The sequence below is a fragment of the Centroberyx affinis genome, unplaced genomic scaffold (genome assembly GCF_046629955.1).
Source record: "Centroberyx affinis isolate AG114_WGS23_722 - 3 ecotype Tasmania unplaced genomic scaffold, CSIRO-AGI_Caff_v1 ptg001778l_1, whole genome shotgun sequence".
In the NCBI taxonomy this organism is placed as follows: domain Eukaryota; kingdom Metazoa; phylum Chordata; class Actinopteri; order Beryciformes; family Berycidae; genus Centroberyx; species Centroberyx affinis.
In genome coordinates, this window is record NW_027280171.1 from 165,961 (window position 1) to 193,884 (window position 27,924).

Below are 27,924 nucleotides of genomic sequence, written 5' to 3' on the forward strand. Positions count from 1 at the left end.
CTGACATGACACTGGTTTAGAAGGATGCCATTTTACAGTATTTACCAGGAATGACTTTCTGGAAGAATCTGAAGACAACAGCCAGGGACGTCCTGGGGTAAAAACGGTAAAAATTAGACCTACTAGGCTTCTGAATTAACTGAAAATTAATGAAATGGCAAAACCCTAATGATACACAGAACATGGTCAAAGAGCCTTTAGAGGACTGAGACCAAACAAGATTAGCTGTAACACCAGTGAAATGCATTGCAGTAACTTGGATTCATTATCTATGGACCTGCACAGTGACTCCTGGTAGGACGGGCTAATGAGAGTTTGGTCCGGTCGAGGCTCAAGAAAATACACAACTGGCTCTAATTGGGCATTTGCTCATGGATGCTACCCACACACTGAAAGCAGAAATTCAGAATATACTCTACTGTGATACTTTCAATATATAATGGCTTGAGCAAGTGTTATGCAGCAGTTCTGCAGAATTACTTGCCATTTTCATATAGTAGCCTACATCTCTCTACAGTACATAGTGTAACTCCATGGCATACACTGCCTTCTCATTTTCTGCTAATCACCTGTTTAATAATTTCAGAACACTTCTCACACCAATCATAGTTTGAACCTTTTAGATTCACCTGTTGTAATGTTGTATAAGCTTTAGGCTGTAAAAATCACCCATGGCATCGATTAGGCTACAACTCCCATGACTTTCTTTACTCAATTTCATACACTTCTTAATTCTAAAAATGTGCATTTGCTAATTTTTCATATTAGCAAGCTTACAGTATTCAATATTTGCCAGTAATTAATCTTACGAAGTAAAAATTAAATATTACACACTGATCTCAAAAGCAGCTAGTTTGTGAGATTGATTAAACTTTATTCATTGTAATTTTACTGATAGAATTGTAATAACACAAATCTCTTGACATGGTTGATGTGAAAACACCATAAAAGACAGGAGGGCTATTTTCTAAAACAAGTGGCACAGCTTCACCCCAGGAATTTGCAGTTTGAAATGTTACACTGCAAACAATATCCATCTTCATTTAGTGAGGAGTCTTAAATCTAATTTTCCTTAAATAAATGAAAAGAATCTGCCTTTGGGGAAAGATATTTTACTTTTTTTTCCAATGCAGTTTCACCTGTTTTCAATTTTCTTGGAACAAATTGCAATATCTTGAAATAAGGAAGATCACTCTGCTAGTAACAAAACAATGTCACACAAATTTCTTGATAAAAGTTTATATGCATTAGAAATAATGAAATTATTTCACCTCACTGGTAGATTTCTTTCCACTTGTTTTAAGAAAAATAAGATTTTAAAACTCAATACTAGAATAAATGACTTACGATGGATATTTTTGGCAGTGTAAAATTATTTTTTTCCTGTTGATTTTACTTGATGTTCCTTGATTCCTATTACATTAAACTATAAATTCATATTATACAGTTGGTGGATTTCAAACTTTATTTGGAGTATAATCAGGGCTTTGGCATACTGCGACACTGTAGATAAGGACCGTGTGGGGAGCGAGGGTATATGCCACATTCACAAATATAAAACATCTAACAAATTGGCTTATGTAGATAGTAGAAGGGATGGGCAATGACATTGTGATGGCCACAGTTTAGACACACTGGCTGATGACAGGACAACTGAAAATAAAACAAAGGATCATGGGTGACCAAACACTACAATTCTAGAAATCACCACACCAATGAAAGACTAGTGTAACAAAAACAAATCTAGACAAAATTAAAGATAGACTGGTGTAACACAGACACAGTGTTTGATCTGTTGAAAGTACATTATAAAGCTTTTTCTTTTACATACTTGAGGAAAAATGTGTACAAACCAATTCATTTATGCCCAGTTTATGATCCTATGGACGTCAGTGCTAGAATATTTTAAGGTAGGCTACTTAAGAACAGTGGAGAATTCATTTGTATGGAGGTTAAGATAAAACACAGCTACAGAGGCTTCTCCCACATGGCCTTGATGTGTGACACTATCTGGTTTCTTTGGCAAGACTGCTCAAAGTTCTGGATTCATCTGTCGCTTCTCCTCGTCTTCATTCTGAAGCTGCGATGGCAACGATAAACAAACTCTTCCTGGGTGTCCGTGAAGGAAAAACAAAAGCATTTGATCTCGGGGGGTGGGGGGGAGACAACTAAAAAAAAAAATCAAACATAACAACAGCAATAAATTAATTAAAAAATATGGCCCAAGTATTTGACCAGACGCTTTTTTTTTAAATTTAATTCTCATCGGAATTCCACGTTGGTATGAATAGAAAGATCTTTCATAAAAAGTTACAAACACTAAAATAAATAAGCACTCTTTCCCTTTGAGTTTTGAGTAGAAAAAAAGTCGCACGGTGCGCAGGCCCGAGGGGAGACGAAGAGGACCGCTGAGAGAGGAGGAGTTGCTTTTCTTATATTTGTTTTGCAGAAGGATCTGCAGCGACGAAGCTGCCCTCTGCTCCTCTTCCCTCGGCCTCTGCGGTCAGAAACACACGCATGCCTGCGGGTCAGTGTGACCCGGTTGGGGCGGGGGCGGGGCGGGGCCGGGGCGGGCCTCAGTACACCCAGTTCACCGGCACCCACTGCGGTTCAGTGCACAGTTTCTCCACGGCGGCCTGTAACGCCTCGAAGGCCTTGTCCAGGTTGTCGTTGACGATGGTCAGGTCGAAGTAGTGGCTGTAAGCCCGCTGGATCCGGGCGCTCTCATCCACCGTCTTCCTCAGATCCACATCCTGGACACACACAAAGGACAGGTGAGTGTGTTTTTATTTGCCAGTCTATGCAAAAGACTTCAGTCCCTGTGCCTTACTCAATCTTTCATACTTGAATGTTCCTTTGCATGAAGATATAAACCTAACCTTCTATGTGTAGTCCTGCTGCTGTATAAGATCAGGTATATAAGGTATATAAGTATAATCTGAAAGCTTGTGGAAAATGCCACATCACTCATTAATCATCATCATCTTTAAGATGGCTGCAATGATCAAATTTACCCTCAAGAATCAAAAAAGTTAATCTCATCTCATCGCTACTTCATCTCTACATCTAAGAGATTATCGCACATGCGCGGGTGTGAACTGACCGTGAGCTGCTTGGTGGTGATGCCTGCGTCCACCACGGCTTTGTGCATGGCCTTGAGCGTGTCGAACTCCGGCGCTGCGATGAACACCACGTAGGGCATGAACTCTGCTGTTTTCAGCACCTTCAGAGCCTGGAGACACACAGCGGGCGACGGCACAAAAATTTGCATTGTGGAGAGTAAAGTTTCTGCTCTCTACATCCCCCCATTACTTTAAAACAAAATCGTTCTCCTCCCTTAAATCAACCTCTCAACACTGTAAAACATGCAGAATCTACCACAAACATTTTAACTGTCATCTTCTGAAGACTCCCAACACTCCAAACATCTCTCCACTTCCAGCCCCCTCTGAAACTCTAAACCCTGGGCCTCGTACCTGTGGGTTGACATCCAGGATGCAGGTGCGCCCGGCGGCCACCACCTCGTGGATGGACTCGATCTTGGTGCCGTACAGGTTTCCGTCGTACTCGCCGTGCTCCAGGAAGCGGCCGGCCTTCACGTCCACCTCCATCTCCAGCCGCGTGGTGAAGTGGTAGGAGTTTCCATCCAGCTCGTCGTCGCGGGGCCGCCGCGAGGTGACTAGAAGAAGTGATGGTTCAGTTGAAATGTTTGAACTTTACCTCTCCTTTCATTTTTCTTCCACTGTTTGTTTCCACTGGGACCTTTCTAATATGCTTCAGAGTTTAAAGGTCCAGTGCAATGAGAACTGCATTTCTCATTTCATGGTATAATTTAATAAAGGACCTGTTAATGTAAAGTTACCCAAATTATTATAACTGTCAGCACTGTGGAAATTTGACTTAACACCCTTTGAGAGTCTCTCCCTTTGGTTGTCAACAGAATCAAACAGATTTAGAATTCCACTACTTCCTGGTTACCTATGCCAGGTTTCAATTAATGCTCTGATTGGTTGACAGTATGAATAGTTAATGAGGTGTCCCATAGTCTGACAATAGCCAGCTACTTGTCAAACTAGCCAAAATCTCTGTGCTTCCATGGCTGCTGAAGTTCCAACACTGGATATGTGTTTCCCAAAGATAGGAATATTGGCTGCAGTGGATAGCACAACCAAGAAGACAGCGGTCTTGGCTTGGTGTCATGTACTCACAGGGAATAGTGGTGCCGAAGCGGGTGGGGTTGAGGACCACCAATCGGTTCTTCAGGCTGCGCCGGCCCACTCCCTGTGCACCAATCAGAACCAGTGTCTTCCTCTGGAAAGGCGGCATCTTCGCCACCTCCTCGTAGATCTGCAGCTCGTGTCTGTCAAACTCTGTCCGATCACAATCACAGCACAGCAGTTAGCCAACCGAAGAAAGGATACTCAAGAGGTCAGCCAATGGTAGAATGTGTGAACGGGCTTCTCACCTGCATTCTTGGCTGTTAGGTACATCATCTTCTTCTTCTTCTTTCCAGTTATTGTTCCACACAGGATACCTACAACACACAAGTGGACATTTCTACACTTGTACATCTGTGCTATTGCACCAGTTGGCCACAAGGGGGCAGGAGTAAACCATTTTCTGTGAGTGTATCTTTGTTGGTAATAATGGCTACACAGGCTTTCTTGTCATAAATCCTTCTTGACTGGTGTAGGAATAGAGAAGTGACAGAGTTATGACAACAACCCACTAGAGAGACATTAGACGGATTCAACTATTTTACATCAGCATCGGTTTAGAGAGAGAGTGAAACAGAAGCTTTGGAAGTGAGCTCTAACTAAAGCATCGCTCACTGTGTTAAGACAATGTGAGAGGCAAGAAATGACACCACCAACAGATGTATGTAGCGAGCTACCTGATCCATCAAAGTCTCGAGGGACGAAGGCTTTCCTCTTCTCCTCCAAGAACTGGCTGGGGATCAGTCCCGTGGCGCCACCCACCACATGGCATGCCTGGCACAGATCACAGATCAGTTCACAGATCAGTCTGCTGTTTGTGTCCCTGTGCTCTTTAGTGACAGAAACACAAAGGAAAGCAGTGGAGGAAAGGACTTTGGCGTATTGAGATGCGGCCAACACCGAACCAGTGAGGCCAACGTGCGTCACCTCACCTGCCACCAGTTGGGATCCTCTCTGTTGACAATCTGAAGGATGTCGCCTCTCTTGAAGGCCATCCCCGCCTCTCGGCAGGGGATCAGGTTGTCACTGGCTGGATTGTAGTCAAAGTGTGGTCGCACGTACACCTATGGAGAAGAGATGTGGATTTCACATCATTACTGACTCCCTATACGGAGAGAGATCACTGCCAAAATCTGAAAGCTAATTTTTGAGTCTTTGCAGGAATTAATTGTGGTTGAGGTTCTTTTGCACACTTAAAAAAAAAAATGCAAAAAAGATCAGGCTTTTCTTGCCCTGATGAAGACATTATGGTTGAAACATGTTGGCACTAAGCCATGACAATAAAGGCTTTTAAAATTTCAGGTTTTTAGTCTCTTCCCTCTTTACTGGATTTAGAGTACCTTGGAGAATTTACTTTTTTTTTTCTCACAGGAGGCTTTCAATCTTAGAGCTAGTATCTCAGTTTTCTATAGATTTCATCCCTGTTCCCAATGAGCACCTATAGACCTAAGGACTTCACTAATTTTTCACAATCCACAAGATCACCAAGTGTTACTTCTGTTAAGGTCAGGCTGATGTTTGGATACAAAACACATATGGTGCACAGTTTGGCGCATTTACAGACACACACACGCACTCACATACACACACATGACTGGAAAACAAAGAGGCTTAAGGTCAGCGTCATAATGTCTCACACATTCTGACACCTAGTTATTGTGGCTCATTCACACCCATTACATTGGATGTCTAACGCTGCACCCGATACAGCCCTTCACGCCGCGCCAACAGCGGAGGCATTTGCCAAGAGGGGGTAAGCACTCTGGTCAGTGTATTAGCTTACACAAGCAGCCAGAGGAAGCAATAAAACAAGCCAGTAAAATATACTGCGTATCACGCCCTGAGCAAGAGAGCATGAGGAGATTGCACATAATGTCCCATTCCGTTTTATTGCTATTCATTCCATTTAAGACTTATTAGCATTCCTGTTCCATGTGAAAAAAGTTTATTTGTTTAGAATATATAATATCTTTGGAATTTACAACTTGAGAGTCATAACGGGTGGAGGCACCATTGGAGAGGGCATGTCCGCTTTAGAGGGGAAATATCTAAAAATGTACTGTACTTTCCATGTGAGAGAGCTTGAGATTACAGTAAGCGTGTGTGTGTGTGTGTGTGTGTGTGTGTGTGTGTGTGTGTGTGTGTGTGTGTGTGTAGCATGTGCCCAGAGAAAGAAAGAGCGAATCTGACCCAGATAGCATGTGGAGTGTTATTAATAGGGCTCCCAGGGTTCACATTCCTGCGCAGGGGATTGTGGGATGGCCGTAGGACACATCACCAGCCCCATACCACCGCCCAACATCTGCAACTATTACATAACTAGGTGCGTGTCTGAACAGGCGTGTATGTGTGTATATTGTGTGTGTGTGTGTGTGTGTGTACCTGTGGCGGGGCCGGAGCGTCTCGGTAGCTCGGCAGTATCTTCAGTGTGATTCCCCCGCTGCAGTCCTTCAGCATCTCCTGCAGCTCGGTGGGGTTGTTGCCGACGTCCTTCCCATTCACCTCCTTGATGATGTCGCCCACGTGCAGCAGGCCCTGCCGGTCGATCATGCCGCCGTGGAGGATTCTGGCAATGACCAGGTCATCTTTCTCCACGCGGAACGTCACGCCCTGAGGGGACAGGACAGGGTGAGGGGTGAGGAACGGAGAGAATAGGGATGAGTGGGATGATGTCTATCCTCCGATATCCGCTCATGGGCATTAGCATGCATTACACACACACATTTACTCACTTCACCCACAATCCCACTGCAATGACATCTACACACACATACTCACTCTGACTCTATTGACAACCTCTCCTCTCCATCTATATCCACACACACACATACACACACACACACATGCAAACCCGTTCAGAACCAGACGGTTTCCGCCTCTCCTCACCAGCGGCTCTCCAGCCTTCTTTCGGATGCCAATCATGCGCACGGCGTCGGCCTGCATCAGAGCGCTGTTCACCGCCGCGTCATTGGCCATCTCAGCCGGGGGCGGGACTTCGTAACACTTGGAGGCCACGATGTCGTGCGCCTCCAGAAGAGACTGAGAGAGGTGAAGAAAGAGCGAGGGAGAGCGGAGGACGTTAGCGATGCTCAAACATGTCAAGGAAATGGCGACTAGATGTTTTAAGGAATGAATTGTCGGATGTCGGATCTTCCCATCAGCACTTCATCAAGTTATCAGCAAGTTATCAAATTTCAGCCAAATGCTAACTAACAGACAGACAGACAGGGGTGAAAACATAACATCAAGTGTGTAAACTCATACAGTCAATACATGATGTAATATCTGTTTCCCTCACTTGCTCTCTCTCTTCTCCCCTCTCGAGCTTTCCCTCCCTCGCTCTCTCTCTCTCTCAGTAGGTCAACAGGGTCTTATCCTTGAGCTTACAGCACAGAGGGCTCTGATTGGTGCAGAGGCTTTGCTCGGCTCAAAAATCGAACTCCTACTGGTCTAGCCTGTGTAGCCTGTCTATCCCCCGGTAGGTCCCGGGATAGAGGTTAGTGTTCTAGTGGTGTATGAGGATGGGATCCAAAACATCGGCTCTGTACTACTATAACTACAATCAAAACATTACAATTATGGGCTGATTTTAAGGTTCGATGTACTGTACTGTACTGTACTGGACACTAAGCCCAGGGTTTTAAAGCTAAACCCTGGTGCATATAAACGTGTTACAGAATTCTGGTCTTCACATAACACAGAACAGCAGTACTACAAACCAGTTGCGTACCTATGTGTGTGTGTGTGTGTGTGTGTATTTGTGTCCCTCTGTCTCACCTGGAAGTGCGGCTCCTGGAGGATCCTGGACAGCTCGGCCGCGCTGTCGTCCTTCACGCTGAGGCTGTTGATGTCGCCCAGGATCTCCGTCACCAGCTCCACGTTGTTGTCCTGCACCGCCTCCAGCTTCACCTCCTCCAGCCGCTCGTGGGCCTGCGAGGGACGGACAGGGCCAGAGGTTAAAGGTCAGGGAGTGCCGGTCACAGATGTGGAAGAGAATTGGGATAGATTGTAGTTGTGTTGTTCTTGTGATTCTCTTAAACTGGTTCTTAGTAGTCTCTGTTTAGTTGTGTAAGAGTTGAATGAATGGAGTTTTTCCTGCACCATTTTTCAAAGGGGATCGTGTGCTAGTGTTTGATGACATTGTATTGGATTCTACATGTAGTTATATTGTTCAGATTAAGCAAGCCACTGTCTGACTCACGTTTACTTGTTAAAGTCAAAGGAGTTTATTAAGTCTAATCATCTGTTGTCTCTAAATTAAATTCTTTTCAAGGATGAAAGTTTTAACTGGCCTGCCAGCCCGTGGCCCAGGCTGGTGTGAAATTGTCTTCACTCCACAGATTTTAAAATGGAGACTAATGGAGACGAAAGCTGGGAGAGCGCCAGTGGAAGTCAGATGGCAGAGAATGACATCAGCCAGTCTAGCGGGGACTACAGCTGCCCTCTAACTGACCTTACTACATGCTGCATTTGCTACAGCTGTGAGGGAGTGTGTGTGTGTGTGTGGGTGGGTGTGTGTGCAAACAGAAAAGGAAAGCCAGTCTGTGTGCAGAGGCATGGCAGTGCGTGCACTGTCAGTGAAAAAGTTGCACCGTTGCACCTTTTATCACTGAAGCTGTACCATTTTGTCACTGACAGGATGTGTGCACTGGTTTAACGATGAATCAACGTGCGCTGCATCCTGAGCGCTGTGTGTTAGTGGAAGCCTTACTGTACCTGAGCACCTTAGCCACAGCAAGCAGAGCGCTGCTGGGAGCGGAGCAGGGCGGGGAGCTGGCTAGCAGTTCATCTCTGTGCTGCTCAGCCCTACCTATGTGTGTGTGCTACCTTGGCGAGGGAGCGTACAATGGGACTCTCCATGATGCCGCGCAGGAAGAGCAGGTCGATGTCTTTGGCCCCCGTGGAGGTAGGCAGCTCGCCCAGGTTATCCAACACCTGCTGCATGGCTGGACAGAGGGGTGAGAAAGGAAGAGAGAGAGAGGGAGAGAGAGAGAGAAAGAGAGACAGAGAGAGAGAGACAGAGAGAAAGAGACAGAGAGAAAGAGAGAGAGAGACAGAGAGAAAGAGAGAGAGTTAACCATGCGTGAAAGTCATGCAAAGCAAAGATGACATTAAGAGACACTGTTGTGGCTGAGAGGGTGAGCAGTTCACACAGACCAGCCTCTAACTCCGATGTTACACAGTCTAAGCAAAACAATAACAAAAAATAGTAGTTATAGTAATTCAAATTGAGAGAGACAGAGAGAGAGAGTGAGAGTGCAATTTCTAATACGTTAGTGCTATATAATGATGCTAAGAAGCCCCTTCCGTAGTTTTGACAAGTTTTGAAAAGTTTTGCGACCTTGATCGGCCATGATTGTGGTCGATTCACTCTCTTCCTGGGTAGTTCTGTAGACAACTAACAAGCTGATGGTCCAAAACATCAAATTCAATCTAAAATCCAGCACTTGTGTGCTCCATCTGGAGGTCAGACTAGTCAGTTCAGAATGACCTATGTTTGTGTTTAGTTTGGAACCAGCTTGCAGTCCATTGGCTGTTAATAATGTTTATGTACAAAGCCGAAGCACAAAATGACGGGATAAGTCCAGGAATAAGTCCATTAAATCAGTTTTACAGATTCAAATGTTCTCAAACAAATGAACTCCATTGAGTGTCCTGTCCTGTCTTGTGCTCAGAGAGAGAGAGAGAGAGACAGAGAGACTCTGTAGGTATCAGCAAGCTAACACCCTAATGCCAGGGTCTGAAAGCCCATATAAGCCCATGTAAGACATTTAAAGCCCTGGGAACATGTGTGTGTGTGTGTACTGTGTGTGTGAGTGTGCTGTGTGTTTATACACTTATGTGGGTAGTAAATACGTCCAGTCAGCACTGGTAAACAGTTGAATCACCATGAGACTTTTCTCTCTCTCTCTCTCTCTCTCTCTCTCATACACTCACTCTATATTTTTACTCTACTAGTCTACTATTACTCTTTAGCCTTAGCTCATGTTCCATGTCCTAAAGTCAAGTAATACTTGAGTTTTGTTAAAAAAAAATCTCCTCATTTGAAAAAGGTGTTACAGACTCTTACAAATAATTGCTGCCATGAAAGAAACACATTATGAAATACTGTTGACGTTGCTAGGTCATGATGAGGCAAAAATGAATCATCTGCACTTTTCAAAATATTGATTAATAAACTTGGGTTAGCATTTTTTCCAAAATGTATATGCCGTTTTGGAATGAAACCTTTCACTCATAAATGATGAATCTCTCTTCCCTTTTGCATCCAAAAAACTGTCAAATCAGTCATACCGCAGCTTGACAATGTCATTTTGTATCGCAAAAGATACTGTATATCTATTCATCATACATACACTATTAGCATAACTGTATGATTAAGAGGGTACAGGGAGGCTGGTGAAGACACAAATCACCTCACAGTGAGGGGAAGACGGGGCACGGTGTGCTGCCAGAGAGCACAGACAGACTGCATAAACAGTAGGCTCCATGCAAAAACAAACCTTAAATATTTATGATCCTATTTAAGAAGGGCAAGTGAGGGAGTGAGTTTAAAACCGCTTTGCAGACTATTAACCCTGACTGTACACCCGTAAAACAACATATATAAACACATATTTACTGCATGAAAGCACAGAAAGACAGTCTAAAACTTTTATGTATATATATATATATATATATATATATAGGAATAGGCTAGTTTGTTCCTATTGTGGCACCCACACAGTCCCTCACAAGCCAGAATAAATACACAGTCTCAAAGCAGAGCTGTAATTGTAGTAAACTCACCCACACACAACCGTGTGCAAGCATAAAAACAAGCATTACACCACCCCCTTGATTGCAGATGTACACTGACACACAATAACACACACACACAAGCACACATACACACACACACACACACACACACACACACACACACTTATGAATAGTAATGGCCCAAGCTCCTGAAACTCAGAAAACTATAATGTGCTTTAAAATTCCACAGGAAAGCTGAGTTTTCACACACACGCACACACACACACGCACACACACACACACGTATAACTGCATAACTGTACTTCTGTCAAGAGTCTACTGAAAAGTCTAAAATGTGCTGTGCTGTGCTGCGCTGTGCTGCACTGCGCTGTGTGTGTGTGTGTGTGTGTGTGTGTGTGTAATATTACTTCACCACAACCACCTCTCTAAACATTATGTGACACAGGAGACCCTGAAGCAGAGGACCCAAAGTCAAAACTAACCTCTCATATTCGAATAGATCTGACTACAAAAACCTCAAACACACACACATCCACCCACACAAACACACACCAGTTGGATCCTGCCTGATTCTTGTTTGTGCACTCCACGCTGACCTTTGCCCTCTTGGTCAGATCATTGTGTCACTGTGTCCCCGACCACAGGAATGTTTGTTCATCCCGGCCAGTCTACCGCCCCCTGCCACGTGTGCTTGTGTGTACATTACTCAAACCCACAAGCAACCAAGAGATGCTTTTCTACCCAGCGGGGTATGGGAGATGGACTAAAGCCTCCTACATGAAATCTTTATAATCCTATGGAATATGGCATGCAGAAACAGGCAGGTGCCAGCTCTACGAAGCCTGAAGGAGTTATAAAAGCTAAGAGACTACAGTAGTAGACAATGATACTTTTAGAGACTTTTCCAGATGTTTCATTCATCCACATAATGTCTCATCTTGCTGTACCTGTACTTAAGTCTTCCCCCTGTGGCACTCTATTTGTCCTCAGTCCTCAGTCTGCCAAACGCCTCTCTCCACCTAACCCTGTGGCGTGCGGTGAATATCAATGCCGTGAATGCTTACGAATTCCTAACTCTATTTCTCCAGGAATGCAGGACAAATCCCATGAGCAAAGATCTGGAAACCCGTACTATACCTGATAACATAATTCTTTTGCTCACAGATGGAGATCTGGAGCATCTGAGAACTGCAGCTCTCACCTTGACTAGAGCAAAAGTGAAACCGCTCATATCAAAACAGGTTTCAGCGGCGCAGGTTAAGGGCTGACAAAACAAACCATGTCCGGAGGAAAAAAAGCCCCCCCCCCTCTCACCAAAAACACTTCCAAAGGATTGTCAAAACCCATATCTCTCTGGATGATAGAAAAATGTGGCAGCTGCATCTCCGCCAAGTCTTTATCCCCACACTGCTATAGCTTTCTATCACAACTGCTGGAAGATTACAATACCTGGCAACCAAGCCTGCCTCCAAACTCTAATCTGTGGATTATACATTTTTCAAACAACCCTTCCATCAATCCCTCTCCCGTCTCCATTCGTAAAACACCCAGCCACAAACTACAGTATCTCCATATTATCCATCTGTCCTACTTCCTAAATATGGGACACCCCTCCTCTTCCCGCTTTCCTCACCTCCAGACGGATCTGGTCCCTGGGTGGGCTGGGCGGCGGGGGGCCCCTCCCCGGCAGGCTGTCCTGTGGCGGCCACATCGGCAGGGGGCGTCACCTCCTCCTCCCGCACCCCATTGGGACAGGCATCCTCCATAGCCATCACCATCACCACCTTCCTTCTTCCCTTCCTTCCTTCCTTCCTGCTGTTCTTCCCTCCTGCTGCCACACGTACGCTAACGCTAACCACTAGTAAAGCGCCCCGAGATCGACAGTAGTTCTGCTGCAACTGTGTCTTCTGTCCTCCGCCTCCAATCCTCGTCTCTGGCACCGCTGACCCGCTAAACTCCCAGAAACAGAGAGAATACAGAAGGAGAGAATGTGAGAGAGAGGGAGAGAGGGGATTGAGGGCAGAGAATGAGAGAGAGAGACACAAAGAGAGCCACAATAGAGTGGGATTAAGAGGGGGATATTAAGAGACGAGGAGGAAAAAGGAGCGGTGAGGAGGAAGAAAGATGGGAAGAGGGGGAGAGGTGGAGGTGGCAAAGATAAGGACGAGACACGTTCAGAGAGACAGGCATAAAGACAGAGAGAGAGAGAGAGAAGAGAGATAAGAAGAGAGAGACGGAGGTAGATAGCTGGCTCGCATACACAGATGTGGACACGCGTTCAGTGGTCGTCAGTCCCCTCCCTCGACACTGGCTTTAATACCTTCCTCTCCTAACCCTCACCCACCCCGCTGAACACACACACACACACACACACATAATCCCACAATCCTCTCCTGCTGTTGAGGGCTTGCTTGAGTACCCCTCCTCTTGTTTCCCCGATCCTGTCTCCACCCCGCCCAAAGTCGTGCACCCCCTCTTGTCTAGACAGAGGGACACACACACACACACACACACACACACACACACACACACACACACACCCACCCACCCACCAGTTGGCTGTGTCATTATGTAAGTAATCTTACATAAGTGTTACTGAAGGGGCTTGACCCTAGATTCCCATTCTTTCCCCCTTCTTGCCCCCTACCTTCAAACGAACTCCTTAACCACCCCTTCCGATCTCTCTCTCTCTCTCTCTCTCTCTCCCTCTCTATCTCTCTCTCTCTCTCCCTCTCTCTCTCTCTCTCTCTCTCCTCCAGGCAGGGGGTCATTCACACTGCTCTGCGTTTGGACAGTCCACTAGTTGGCACCCTGCCGCAGTAGTGTGCAGAATCTCTCAGCGTGTGCAGATTGCGTTGGTACGAATTCCCTCAGCAGTCGGCCGCCTCCCCGAGCAGCATGTGTCAGCCTGATAGAAGCTGTTTCTCTCTCTCGTTCCCTCTTTGAATTAATGTCCCCTTTCTGCCTGCTTTTCTCTAAGTCAATGGAGCTGTATGCACATTTTTGGGGGTGCAGCAGCACAAGCATAAGAAGGACACCCATGCACCTAAATATGTTTGGGCTCGGCACTGGGTGCACTACCTTCTAGACATTCTGCCCTGTTTTATGCGAACAGGATGGCAGATTATTATTATTGGACAAAGTATGCATGGATTAACACATTAAAGCAAGGCAGTGTTTGAATGAAAGGAGCCAGAGAGTCCTTAATGAGTGCTGATGCATAGATCTGTGAGTTACAGTCATATTATCTGTGATTAAAAATCGTTGTCTGACCCATTCAACCCTTTCATACCTCCAACCCATCTGTCTACCCACAACAGCTACAACATTATATAACATGACACAACTGCCAGAACGCAGCAGAGATTCTGTGGCTGCGCTCCCCCCATCTGTTGCCATACCAAGGCCATCAAGATGTACAAGCAAACAGAGCCAGCCCATACAGCCCGGGGTTTACAGTCATCCAAGATAAGACTCCTCCCCTTTTGCGTCCTCCATGGAGCCCTTCCCACAGTGACGCAGCTGAACTGTAAGAGGAGATGATCTGTAGGATTTAATCCGCCCCGCCCCGCCCTCCACCCCGCCTTCACCACCACCAGTCAGCCCCTCCCCCAACTCCGACGCGGGATTTTAATCCGGCCACGAAAGCACGGGATTACAGAATCTCTCCCTCTCTCTCTCACCATATCCACTGTTAAAACATCTCTACATGTCTACAGTATGATACATCGCCTGGTTTGGCAATGGTTTGCTGTTGTACAGTAGGGCAACAGGGTGGCCTGGTGCAGCAGTTCTCAACTGTGATCCCTTAAAACCAAGCGATGCCCCGTCACGGGCTGCATATGCAGAGTGGTGAACAGTTCAACCAAAGAATGATTTTCCCTTTTCAGGTCGTTTCATTTGATTATGAGAGGAGGCCTAGAGGCGGAACAATTCAGTATTTCACAAGAAAAAAGCAAAAATGAGAGAAAAATAAGAAAAGATCGACATGATAATAAATTTGTACAGAAAAAATATTTATTTTTTTCCTATGCCATAAATCATCTTGTGACCTCCCAAAATTATCTCACGAACCCTGGATGGTCCTGACCCCCAGGTTGAGAACCACTGGCCTAGTGGGTGGTTAAAGAGACCACTTCAACCAGGCAACCTGAGTTTAAGACCTGTATTGGGAAACATCCACCCTGCTTGAGCAAGACACTGAATCCCTGCCAGCTCCAGGAGTGCTGTTCTGTAGCAGCGCCTGACCTCTGACCTCTCTGTGGAGGGGGGGGGGGGGGGGGGGGGGGGGGGGGGGGGGGGAATTTCCCTGCGGTGATCAATAGCGTATTAAATTATTGTTATTATCAGTGGAGAATAAGATAAATGAGCCTCACAACAAATGCCAGTTCACAGTCTTTCACATGAGGCTATCCAATTGTTTCCCTTTTGAAAAAGAGAAGATGAGAGCCGATGTCACACAGAGTTTGACTGTGGCAGAACAGCTGTGAGAGGAGAAAACAGCACTGTCCATAACAAAGCATCATGGGATATCACCACAGATTTTAGGAAAAGAACTGATCACCAAACTCCACGTGATGCTGTTTCTTAGCAATGAGTCTGTTGAGAAAATTGGGTGATCTTCTTCTCATTAATTGTGTTATTATTAATAAACTATTCTGTAGCAAGCTGGAGGAAGCTTACAGCAGTAAATTTAACTTGACCCATACTGACAAAAATATAAGACATGGTTCCCAACAAGCTGTACTCTGAATAGATGACCCTGAGGCCAAGAACTTAATAGATGCCCCTCCAGCCAATCATAATCCAGTACTCTCCCAGGCCCTGGTGTAGGGTTTATATGCAATACATGTTCTTACATGTACTTATATACATCCACTGTTGTCATATGAAAACCTTGGAACTTCAACTGTTTTTCTGTTTTTTAGATAAATGCTGACATGGTCCTTGAGCAAGTGCTGAGCAAGTGTCATGACCCTGTAACCCATAGTGTATGTTCAAAAACACATGTAGGGAAGCCAGACACTGTCAGATCCAGAGCCAGATCCACACAGTGTGCATAGAACATTTTCCTAAATGTCTCCAGTGTGTCAGAGGGGGGGAAGTTGTGTTTACCTGTGCTGGTTGGTGTAGCCCAACCCTCCCAGTGGTCCTACTGGCTGCTCATCAGTCAACCTTGGAGACCTAGAGAGGGAGAGAGAGAGAGAATAAGTGGGATGCCTGTAAGTCTGTAAGTAAGTTTGTAAGGAGCTGCTCATCTTTGAGGTATAAACATTTAGTTAGACTTGCATTCCTGCATACTAGTTTTCATTCCCCACACGTGTGAGCATTCAAACATACACACACACACACACACACACACACACACACACACACACACACACACACACAACGGATTGTTACAATCATGTATGTCATCCCTGTCTCTCGTAAGAGAGGAATCTGTTGTTCCTTCAGAACGATCGAGCCATGGTTAGAGCCATCGAGGATCATTCATTGTCCTCAGCTATTCAAGGATGCTCGCATCATCAACTGGCGCCAAGCCATCAACACAGTAAATTATCACTATTCTCTGAAACTAATGACACGGCACTACATATTCATTCACAACAAGGCTCACACACATGCAGACACACCCTCTCTGTATCATGTACATACACACAAAGACACACACATACACCTCTCTCACACTCATAGATGGCTTGATATTTTTGCATTACCCCCTTCTTCTCAAGAAACGCAGAAAGGACCCTCCCACACACACTCCCATCCCCCTCTGTCCCTGTGGTACTGACAGTAAATTGTTTAAAACATCATCTTTCTAATAAAACCGCATAGGTTTGGCAGCGCTGAGCCCGCCCGTGCTCCTCTGAATAGACTATTATGAAATGGACCATTAGAAAATGCAAGCCAGCAAAAAAAAATGAAATAGTGTGATTACAAATAACCGATGCCTCCACTCACCCACGAAACAATAGATTATCACTCTTACATGGTTCATTTCCCCCTCTCTCCCTCTCTCTCTCTGAGTCTCTCTCTCTCCCCCCCTCTCTCTCCCTCTCTCTCTCTCACTCTCAGGAGGGCAGGGTAGCCTGGTGGTTGGGAAGACCGTCCTGTAACCAGAAAGTCACAGGTTCTATCCCAGCAAAAGACAAGAGTCCTGTTGGAGCGTCTACCTGTTCCCCTACCTGCTCACTCAATGTAAGTCACTCTGGATAAAAGCATCAGCTGAATGCTTAAAAAAAATGCCTCTGTCTGTCAATTTGTTTCCATTAACCCCTGTCGCACTCAGAAGGAGATCAAACTCCTCAGTTGACCTTTGACCTTACGTTCCTCCCTGGTCTGGGTCATGGCAACACGTCCCCTTCTGCACAATCAGGCCAGTTCCCAAGTGCTTTAACATTTGCGACGCTCGTTATAGGCAATCACAACAGGTGGTGTGGTTTATCCGACACGGGCCTTTACTTCATCCCATGTTACTTTCATCCCTCTTTACTCTACGGGACGCTTTCTTCTTTTCACTGGCAGCTAATTGGTCCATTATTGCATGAGGGAAAGAGAGAGCGGAGGAAAGAGGGTGTGAGAGAGACAGAAAGGCTTGAGAGGTCGATTCATTACGCAACGCAGATTACAATCAGGGGCGGCACGCTCATTGGAAGTGAAAGATATCCCTTGGAAGAATGTTAATGGAGCCAAAGCCACTCTGGCAATTCCTCATCAAATCATCTGCACCGCGGAGCAGGAGCAGGAGCCGGGCTAGGCCAATCAAAGGTCCGAGCGGAAAAAAGGGGGAGGAAACAGATAGAGAGATGGAAAAAACGGACTAAAAAAAGATGAAAGGGGTCACAATCTGGTTTTAGCGGAAAGAATAAGAGGGGCAGAGTGAGTGAGAGCATTTCGGGAGGAGGCGCAGCAGAGATTTAGAGCAAACTCCCCAAAGATAGTAAAGGATACACACAGGAAAGATAAAAAACACATTAGCAGTCATGGGGGAGCAGAGCGAGAGAGAGCATGAATCCTTAAAGAATAGGTAGAGTTGCGGGGGAAAAGCCTCTCATGTTTTCAAAAAGGGGGAAGCATTAGAGGAGGAGGAGAAGAGGGTGGAGAGGGAACAGATGAAGGAGTCTTGGGGGAAGAAAGATTGGAGGGAGTGGCTGTCTCTGAATACAAAAGCCTTTCTAATCTATTTACACTGTTTCTACAAACAGCGAGATGACTGTAATTCCTCTACTAATAGAAAATCTTGTTATGTCTTTGTGTCTCAATGCCTGTGAATGATTTATGTGAATTTGCTTTAAATAGAACAGATGTGAAAGGATGGACCCACACACACACATTCGCACGCAAAAGCCCGGTCATCTCAAGGACCAAGAACTGGGTTACAGCATGTGGTGAAATCTTTCAACGACCAGGTCAGTCTGTCTCATAGTGAGTCCAGCGCATGCCACTGAGCATGCGCTGGACTCTGGGCTCCCCTGATGTCCTGTTGCACCTCTTTCCACCTTCTGGAACAGAGGGAGAATAACCAGGAAGTGGCCACCAGCAATCCAGGCTGCCATTGGCTGGTCCGCAGAAGGGGACGAGCCAACCAACGCCCTCCCACTGCCCCAGGTTGCCAAGCAGTCAGATGACGGACAGCCCATGAAAGAGGGATTACGGAGGATCAGGTCTGTTTTTGTACAAAACGCAGCAAGAGATCATCACTGCCTCACACATGTGTGCGTGTGTGTGTGTGTGTGTGTGTGTGTGTGTGTGTGTGCCATGAAAAGCACAGGCAGGCATCACAAGCTGCACGGCTGTAATTCCTCCAGTTACAGTCACGCTAGCAGAAAATCTCACTCTACCTCTGTCTCAATGCCTTTTGTGAATTTGCTTCAAGTAGTCTTGGTTGGAGTACAATGTGCGCTGCATCCCTTGGGGTCATGGGATACACACACACACACACACACACACACACAGTCAAGTCTACAGGGCCTCCAACTTCAATTCACAGATACGTAGGCTGACAAAAACAAATAAGTGAGGGTGACCCTATTACCCATCTCTCTCTCTCTCTCTCTCTCTCTCTCTGTTACACACAGACTCTCTCACACTCTCTGTCTCTCTCTCTCTCTTTCTCCCCCCCCCCCCAGTGCAGCACAGAGCCAGAGGCGCAGGGCACTCAGAGCAGCCGTCACTCTCGGTTTCTCTCACTGACTTGAGAATCACAAAGGAGGCCAGTAAGCTCCATCTTGCCTGGGAGCCCAGATGTCGTCCCGCTGGGCCGGGGCCTTGCTCTGACTCCTGGGGGAGCAAAGAGCAATTAGGGAACGTTGCTGAGCACAGCTACAGCCTGCCCACTGACTGTGTGACTCCATTTTGGTGCTGAGTGCTAGGGGGCGCAGGATAGTGGGGGAAGCGGTGTGTGTGTGTGTGTGTGTGTGTGTGTGTGTGTGTGTGTGTGTGTGTGTGTGATTGGCTATGAATATGAATACCCCACACCCCGCACCGTCCAGCCACTCACCCATCACCCCCTGCCTCCAGACAAACCATATGTAGGTCACTCCATGTGTTAGCATGGCCCCTCAATAAGAGGATTACACTGCTACCACCAAGATGGCCATCTTAGCCCATTATTATCAGCGTAATACTTATCATAATTATGTTTTTTTTTCACTATAGTTATCACTCCATCATCACTGCAGCTGTTGATGCTGCTGTCTATAGAAAGTTGATGAAATCAGCACACTCCTAGCTGCCGTTTCACCATTTATTGTGACAAAAATTGGGAGTTTTCGTCGCAATAAATGGTGAGACGGCAGCTTTTACCAACTTTCTGCTGATTCATGCCCAATCCAGCAACTATACTGCATGTGGGTACTTATCTCTACTCTTCACCTGCTATCCAGATTATTACCATTAAACACAAACACGCCCGTCGTTGCGTCACCGCACAAAAATTATCTCATTCAACTCTTCGGTGATGTTACAACCGACGCACATTTCTGGGATGTCTGCGGTTTGGCACGTCGCTTTGGAAGACGTGATTACATCTGCAGCTCGTCAAAGCCCTCTGCGCTTAATGAGCAGCGATCTTAATGAGCGCCCCATGACATAATTCATCGCCTCACATGACCATGCCTGCCTCTCCTCAGCCTCTTCTCCCCTCCCAGATGCCTATTACTGACTATTAGTATTGAGAGGAGAGAGAGAGAAGAGAGAGAGAGAGAGAGTGTTGTGGGAGGGTGGGGGTGATGCAACTGCACTTAACATGACTGCAAATGAGAAAACTGATGGATGATAAAAAATGTTGATGGTGAGAAGGGAGGGAGAGGAAGAGAGTGGACTAAGGAAAAGAAATGAGAGTTAAAAGTGTATCTTTCCAACGCAGCCTGTTATGTAAGGACAGCAGGGTGAAATAAGGCTTCTACCATTCATCACCAACTAAGTTCACCAGCAACAACCAGTTCATCTCATATTTTTTTAAAGTGGATTAAGAATTCACATGTATTATCCCTTATCCCCAACTTCCTCCTAAAGCTAGAAGCCATAGAACCAAGACTATAACCTGCGGTCTGGAGCTGTTGTGGGGAAAATGAATGTTACTTTTGATTTGGTACATTCCTGGAATGCTTGCCTGAACTTTTACAACCACATGAACTTTATATGATCTTGGTGCAGATGAGTTTTTGTCAGAAAATGTGTCGTTACCCTCTCAAAGGTGTCCTAGATACTGCCTCGGTCACCTTTCCCATCTTTTCTAATGTGTTCTCTGTGGAGTTTTATAACAGCGTGGCATCACAGATTCAGCTCCTCTTCCTTGTGTCAGCCAATGGGAGAGCAGAAGGTGCTTTCTATGTAAGATCGAACCGCATTATGGAGTGCAGATAATATAATTTATTGTTTATCTGCAGTGGTATGCCCCTTTAAGGCCTTAGTGGTAGATGGAATTCGATGAATCAGCACCGGGCTGCAGCAAAAACTGACAAATACATATGCTTACTCTTGGCAACTAGCTATGCTCACACAAAAGTTCAGATCGATTCAACATAATTGTTCTTCTCTGTGTGGGTTGGTCAATTAGTCATGTGTTTTCCTGGCAGTGAATTAGCTCATAATAACAGGTCGGGGGTCAGCTTTGTATCAAATCTACCGGTGGTGTAGAGTGCTGCTGGGGAGGGAGAGTTGATTATAGGTGTGGAGATAACTGCGGTGTTTGCCCTCTGATACATCTGTTGCTCATCCCTGGGAGGTTTGAGTCACTCCAGGTACGTGTGTGTGTGTGTGTGTGTGTGTGTGTGTGTGTGTATGTGTATCTCTCCCTTTCCTTCCTCCTTTTCCCCATTCTGTCCCTCCCATAGCTGCGTATTAATAATGGAAAAGTAGATGCCTCTGAGTCCTTGGGCTTGGTCTTTGCATGACTCACTGACATCTCTCATATGTTCCACCATGATTTACAGTCATGCACATGCTAAACTTGAAGTTCATGTTTCTCCTGTCCTGCTGACCGTGCATATGAGGACTTACACCTTAACTTTGTACCAAATTATTCCGCCTACAGTAAAGGTCATTTCGGAGCCCTGCCTCCCATATGGCTGAATGAATACTCTGGTCCAGGGACTGCCGATTTGCTCTAATGCACTAAATGGTCTGGGTCTCCTTCCTTTCCCCATTTTGTTCTTCCTATTAGCTTTAACAAATCTAATTAAGCCCTATTATCCTATGAAAAGGAAGAGAGAAAGACCCATAAACTCTAGTTTAGCTGCAACAGGATCCACGGTGGCCTTCTCAGGTGGCATGATGGGCTAGTGGCCTGTCCTAGCCCCTCCCTAAGGATCCCCAAGGATGTTGCGTATATGCATGGGCTTCCCCCATCACGTGCACGAGGCTAAACAGCTTATGGGCCTCGCCAAGTGACCCCGCGCTCCTGAGCGTGGAAGTGCACTAAGGTTCATTGAAAGCCGCAGCCCGTTGTGATAAATGCATGGTTTTATGTTTCGATTAAGCACTCATATAAATTGGCTTTGACATTGTGTTAGTACATTATTATTCGATGGTGCACTCATACATCTCAGTGGAGGACAAAAAAAATCAATAGCACCGTCTGGCTGCGCCTCCGGTCGGGCAGCCTGTGCCAAGCCACCGGTTCCCCTCTCCCTTTTCATTCAGCATCAGCTCGATACAAACAATGCCTTGTTATTGTGAAAGCGTTGCCAGAAGACAAAACGTTTTCCCTGGCGCGGGTACTACTGTACGTGGCTCAGTGCTGCGTTGTAGTAAGTGCGCTCCCCGTGTTTTCTTAAGTCCACCACCCCGCTGCTGGTAGATATTGCAGTCTATCATTTTGGGACGGTGGCGCGTCCCAACCGCCTAGCAGCACTCATCCTGTCAGCACTAACCCACAGCTCTTTTCTCTCCCCACGGATCCATATGTCACGGTTCTGACGCACGGTCAGATCCGTGCGCCAGTCAGATCCGTGCGCCTGGTCCATGCGCCACATCCGTGCCAAATGGTTGCGCCGTTTTGGCTGTCCAGACAACTGTAAATTCACACTGATCCCACCACACGTGCGGCCATTTTTGTTACCCATCCGAGCCATTGTGGCGTGCGCACACTTACGGCTACAACCTACAACCCGGCCACTGTATCCTTCCTCAGGACATGCAGGAAAAAGGAAAGGGACGCGTCCGATTTCACAATAGGCGCTCAACGCACACAGTCAAGCCTTTCTCACGGCAGAGCGGGCTCTATGGGGGGAAGCTTCCTTCTGTCAAAGTCTTGCTGCACCTTAAACACGGCAAAGTGTTTTTCTCTTTCATTTGCATGCGAGGGAACGCGTGAATTTGAATTGGCAAGTCTTGAATATGATCATGAGCAGTGTCTTACCTGTTTATTGTGCGTGTGAGTTCGCGGTAGTCCACCGACTGTCCCGGTTGGACATTCAAACCCCCCTCAGCTGTCTGTCCTGGTCCCGCAGCAGACTACCAGAGAATACGGTGCCAATCAAACTAAAAGGCCCCGCCTCTTTCAGTGACGTCATATGCCATAGACCAATGCAAGTCGAGGTTCAACCCTCGCATAACTGAGTACATTGTAGTAACCTCTTTCATGATGTTACTAATTGATACATTGAATATTACATTGTCATGCGCTCATCCATTCACATAAATATATTTTATTCATATGATTTCAAATGCATTAATATTCCTTATGTAAAAGAACAAAAGTCATCAATTTGTGACGGATACAAAAAGATCACAGCAAAAGTCCCTCTTACATTATAGGAATATTATAGAAATTAAAAAACAAAGTGCGACAAGATCACTATTAACTTGCTATAGACTATCAGAGATACACGATGAAATCTTATAGGAATGTTATAGCGACGGGAGTTTAAAAAAAATACTATAAAAGTACAGGGCCACTATAAAATCACTGTCAAGTAGGCTAACATAGACACACAAATCCTTATAGGAATATTATGGCAATATTAGGCTAGTGATTTTTTTCTGTAGGAGCCACTGGTATATCCACACGCCAAAACAATGTATGAAGGTTAGAAGAGCAGTTCCACACCACGGCCGTGCGTGCTCAATTACTGTAATTAAATTTGAGGGGAATTATACATTTCGAGATTAACAGGGAATTAGAGCGGGGGATTAGGAATTCTGTCCCACAGTGGCAAGTTTGACCAGGTTCCCTGCACTGTCCGCATTCGTTTCGACTCTGCTTTCATCTTCACACCACAGAGAATCCAAGCCTTTCGTGGAGAGAGAGAGAGAGAGAGGGGGGGGGGGGGGATGTAAAATCTTTGAAGTTTCCAATTCATTGATATGGAAATGATGTCGATGAGCGTTGGCAATGACCGGGTGTTTGTATTATATTATGTACAACTGATTAAATACTTGTTCCAGCCTGTGGGGAAATGATGAATCACCATGAATACCAAAAACCTGAACTAAGACTTACAGTATCCTTGAGTCTAGTTCCTCTCCATGTTTCTTCCTAACATTTCGTCACCATACACTGTGCCCGTGCCCCATAACTGCTGACTCTGTGCTTTGAGACCACCTTCTTTTTTGACAAATGCACTGAACGAATAAGCTTAATGGCCCTTGGGCTGATTTGATGCCAGGTTATGCTAACCACTCGTATAATTGCAATAATGCTCCTGGAAATGTGTTTTCTCCTCTCCATTTAGTTTCGGAGTAGTACTTAGCGTTATGGCCACAAGAGTGCGCCATTATCTACCCAATTGGCGCGCTTCAAATGTTTCCCTGTCCGTGAAAAGCTCTCAGGGCAACCATTCGCGGTTATTAGACTCAGTTCAAATGTGCTTTCACTGCACTTGCCCTGTTGTGCGGGTTTTACAGCGTTGCATTACTACAGCCACGGGTGTCAACTGGGTATGGCAAGACATGGCACGTTAACACAGCCGGTCCAAATGTGATCTTGTAGTTTGTTTCTTTTCTTTTTTTTAATCATTGTAAGGGAGAGAAAAGATAAAGCAAACGGTGTCTAAAATACTATTCAGATCAGGGAAGCAATCAGGTTCATTTGCAGCCTTATGTCCCATAGGGAATGAAGAGGAGTAAGTACGTAAGTAATCAGGTTCATTGTTCCCTCTAAGCTGATAGTTTGGTGGGTCTACCTCTAATAATTTATCACAAGAACCAAATAATAAGATCTTGTCATCAGTCATATTTGCCCCCAGAAATATCAATATAAGCAGGTTTTAACATTATGATAGCAAATGACATTAGATGCAGTGACTTTTCCATTGATGCCCCTGTCTGCAGTGTGTATAAATCCAAATCAAGATCGATGCATTGTTTCAAACAATGAATCTTTAATAGCACGGTTATACCATACAATCAACATGCCCCCCTCACTCCTATCTTTATTATTCACAGACGATGACTCTCAGAATAAACTATTTACAGGTTTATGGCACATACTGTACGTAGTCTTGATTGTAGCTGATGGGTAAGGAGGAGGGGGTTCAATATACTTGGCAACTCATAGAGGTAAGGGTGGAGGTGGGTGGGTGGGGGGGGGGGGTCAGCTGGTGGTGTAGGAAGGTATGAAGTGTCTAGTAAGTCAACAGACATGTGGAGGTCAGTATGTCAGCGGCGGTGGAGTGGCGATGAGGCGGGGTTTTGTGGGGCAGACGGCGATGACATCACCACAACGAGGGATCATATCTGCAGAGAGAGAGAGAGAGAGAGAGAGAAGGTCCAGATCAGCCATGTTGTCTCCCCAACACACACACACACACACACACACTGGAGCTGTACATACTGAAAGTGTGCTATCACTAGTTTTGCCTGTACTGCCTGGTTCACCCTAACACTCACATATAGATGCAGACAGTCACACACACACACACACACACACACACACACAAATACACATCTGTAAGGGTTGAAATCCTAGAATCAACTCATCATAACACACATAGGCTACACAGACACAGATACAGACGCATACACACACACCTGGACTGTGGAAGCGTGTCTGTGCTCTCTTTCAGCAGCAGCTCTGAGACCAGTGTGTCCAGAATCTCAGGACTGGACCTCTTCCCATACCTGAGAGAAAGAGAGGGGGACAGAGGGAGAGAGAGAGAGGGAGAGAGAGAGAGAGAGAGAGAGAGAGAGAGATGATTTATCAAGCTGAGGGCAAGTTCCAGGAGCAGCGACTTGGAGCTTTTGGTTGTCAAGCAGAAAAAAAAGAGACAAGAGAAAAAGAGAGACCTGAGCTGAACCAAATGCAGGAAAAAAATGACTGAATATATATAAAAGACTCTATTACCCTACATGTCCTTGTGTCATGTGTCCTATTAGAGCTTAGTGGAAACTGAACACAGTGCGTCCGAGCCTCAGCGGGCGCAGACACAAGGTGAATCGTAGGTGGTCATACTGCCAGTTCTGCTCCTCAGATGATAAGCTCTGTGTCAGTGCGCTTGTACTGACACCGCATGTGCCATGTGCACCCCCGGGTGGCTAAATGACTGCAGCAGCATCCAAGCCCGTGACATTCAGAAGAAAACTGAAGATTGTGATTATTTTGCCGTGGCATGCCGGCCCCTGGTAGTCGTTTCTCCCTAGGTTTCTGTACAGGTGGTGAACAAGCACGGCGTGTGTCGTCCCTAGTCTGTACCGAGGTGAGTGAGATGGAGTATGGGTAATTATAGGAGTAACAGCGGGATCCAGAAACCAGACCAGCAGGGTTCAGACCAGCAGCTCCAACAGACTCTCAGTGGGATTACAGATATGTTCCCTTTTTCTTGTTCTTGATGACTCACTTTCGTACCCATGCACTGCTGTGTTATTTTGTATTACAGTGATTAGTGTGATACGTATGCAGCAATCATATTGGAGCATGCATGCTGAAGGCTGAGTGAAAGTTTACGAAGAGCATTACGACTAGTCAGCAAATTAGCTTAGAGGCAACAAATTTTACTATTTTACACAACCAATGACATTCCCACGCTATATGATCTGTTTCTGAAGCCTGTGACCTCCCAGCCACGAGGATAAACGATCCTCCAAAATTAAAGAACAGCATTAAGCCTTCAACCTTTTCCCATTCAGCTGAACTTTTCATTGCTTTCTTCCCTATGCAGGCTCTCTTCACATTGTCAGAGGGAAAACAACATAACATAATAATTAAACATTAAACTATATTAGGACATTTTACTGAACATAAAAACATTGTTTTAATTTGACACCAATCATCTCTGGTATAATGAAATTGCAGCAGTTATAAATGTGGATAGATTCACAATATCAATGCAATGCATTAGAATAGAATAGAATAGAATAGAATAGAATAGAATAGAATAGAGCTGGTGGGACTGTGTCAGTTGGTGGACAATCTAGTCTTAATTCAGTCACTTGAGAAAGTAAATTGTAACCTCTTTGAAGGGAATTTATGTATCAGGTTTACATTTTTTTAACAGTTCACTTCCAGAATAATTGAAAGCAAATTGACTCCAAAACTGTTTTTGAACTCTTTTTAAATATCATCTCATTCTATTCAATTCTATTCTATTCTATACTTATGTCTTGTATTGAGATTGTGAATCTATCCACATTTATAACTGCTGCAATTTCATTATACCAGAGATGATTGGTGTCAAATTAAAACAATGTTTTTATGTTCAGTAAAATCTCCTAATATAGTCATCCAGGTGAATGTTTAAGACATGTTTTCTAAACCCAATTAGTGCACAAACCGTCACTTGGCCTACCTCTGTCTTGTGATGAGGTTGATATAATGTCTCAGGGCGGAGTAATACTTGGCCAGCTCCTCCGCTGGAGCGTCCTCGCCCGGGTTCTCGGGTTTGACCGGGTATCCTTCCGTCAGGCTCCCCAAGCAGATCAGCGCCCACAGCAGGAACCCCAGAGTCCCCAGCCAGGTCACCAAGTTAGGATGCATCTGATACAGCAGGGGCGGATACCTGTAAGTCCAGGTCACATCACTGCGCATTTTTTACCTCAATGGTTTTCATTTCACTTAACTCTAAGAAAATCAGCAGTAGCCTACTGCCATGTATTTTTGTTTTTGCTCAGTATTTCACTCTCTGCTGCGGATTAGACGTGTATGACGGCATCTATGAATGCAGTCGAGCATGAATTAGTACCACAGTTTATCCCAATTGCTTGATGACAAATTTGCTTGTTTGTCAGAGTAAAAAGAAAAATCACTAAAGCCATACTAAACTTTGCAATATGGGCCCTCTTGTGCTGAGATGCTCCATTCAAACATATTAGAGTTTGAATTGAACTCATTTAAAAAAACTCTTGGTGTTAACCCGCAGCCAAGCAGCCAGGTCGAGAGACTTTAATGACTTAAGCATTTAGAAAGTAGTTGTTCCTTCCATAACACTTCATTACGTTGATAGGTTTTTATGGATCAAATAGCAAAGTACTTACAATTACTAGAGGGTTTGAGGGGTGTGCG

At 45.4% G+C, this 27,924-nt stretch overlaps 2 protein-coding genes across 3 annotated transcripts; both read right to left on the reverse strand.

Annotated features, from left to right (window-relative positions):
* Nucleotides 1–1,451: 1,451 nt before the first annotated feature.
* Nucleotides 1,452–22,929, reverse strand: pals2b (protein associated with LIN7 2, MAGUK p55 family member b). Of its 2 annotated transcripts, none has more exons than XM_071529296.1 (14): nucleotides 22,846–22,929; nucleotides 16,095–16,163; nucleotides 12,613–12,929; nucleotides 9,063–9,163; nucleotides 7,995–8,147; nucleotides 7,104–7,256; nucleotides 6,600–6,827; nucleotides 5,150–5,281; nucleotides 4,895–4,991; nucleotides 4,466–4,534; nucleotides 4,209–4,370; nucleotides 3,477–3,679; nucleotides 3,104–3,232; nucleotides 1,452–2,753 (listed from the first exon to the last, which is right to left on the reverse strand). In XM_071529296.1, exons 3-14 carry the CDS (start codon nucleotides 12,755–12,757, stop codon nucleotides 2,577–2,579), a joined length of 1,749 nt encoding a protein of 582 aa, XP_071385397.1. In that variant the 5' UTR covers nucleotides 12,758–12,929; nucleotides 16,095–16,163; nucleotides 22,846–22,929; the 3' UTR covers nucleotides 1,452–2,576. The 2 variants fall into 2 exon arrangements, with proteins under 2 accessions (XP_071385397.1, XP_071385398.1); XM_071529297.1 differs by having other exon boundaries at nucleotides 9,045–9,163.
* Nucleotides 22,930–25,035: 2,106 nt separating this feature from the next.
* npy (neuropeptide Y) lies at nucleotides 25,036–27,399 on the reverse strand. The gene is made up of 3 exons (XM_071529298.1): nucleotides 27,212–27,399; nucleotides 25,458–25,547; nucleotides 25,036–25,163 (listed from the first exon to the last, which is right to left on the reverse strand). The coding sequence occupies exons 1-3, from the start codon at nucleotides 27,397–27,399 to the stop codon at nucleotides 25,142–25,144; spliced, it is 300 nt and encodes a 99-aa protein (XP_071385399.1). The 3' UTR covers nucleotides 25,036–25,141.
* Nucleotides 27,400–27,924: the final 525 nt, after the last annotated feature.

Coding starts and splice junctions, on each gene's coding strand:
- pals2b (XM_071529297.1), bottom strand. CDS start 12,757: ATGGTGATGGCTATGGAGGATGCCTGTCCCAATGGGGTGCGGGAGGAG. Junction 5,282..6,599: donor ACGCTCCGGCCCCGCCACAG/GTACACACACAC, acceptor TCTTCTCCATAG/GTGTACGTGCGACCACACTT. Junction 3,233..3,476: donor TCCTGGATGTCAACCCACAG/GTACGAGGCCCA, acceptor GTGTGTCTCCAG/GCTCTGAAGGTGCTGAAAAC.
- npy (XM_071529298.1), bottom strand. CDS start 27,399: ATGCATCCTAACTTGGTGACCTGGCTGGGGACTCTGGGGTTCCTGCTG. Junction 25,548..27,211: donor AACCTCATCACAAGACAGAG/GTAGGCCAAGTG, acceptor TCTTTCTCTCAG/GTATGGGAAGAGGTCCAGTC. Junction 25,164..25,457: donor GACACGCTTCCACAGTCCAG/GTGTGTGTGTAT, acceptor CTCTCTCTGCAG/ATATGATCCCTCGTTGTGGT.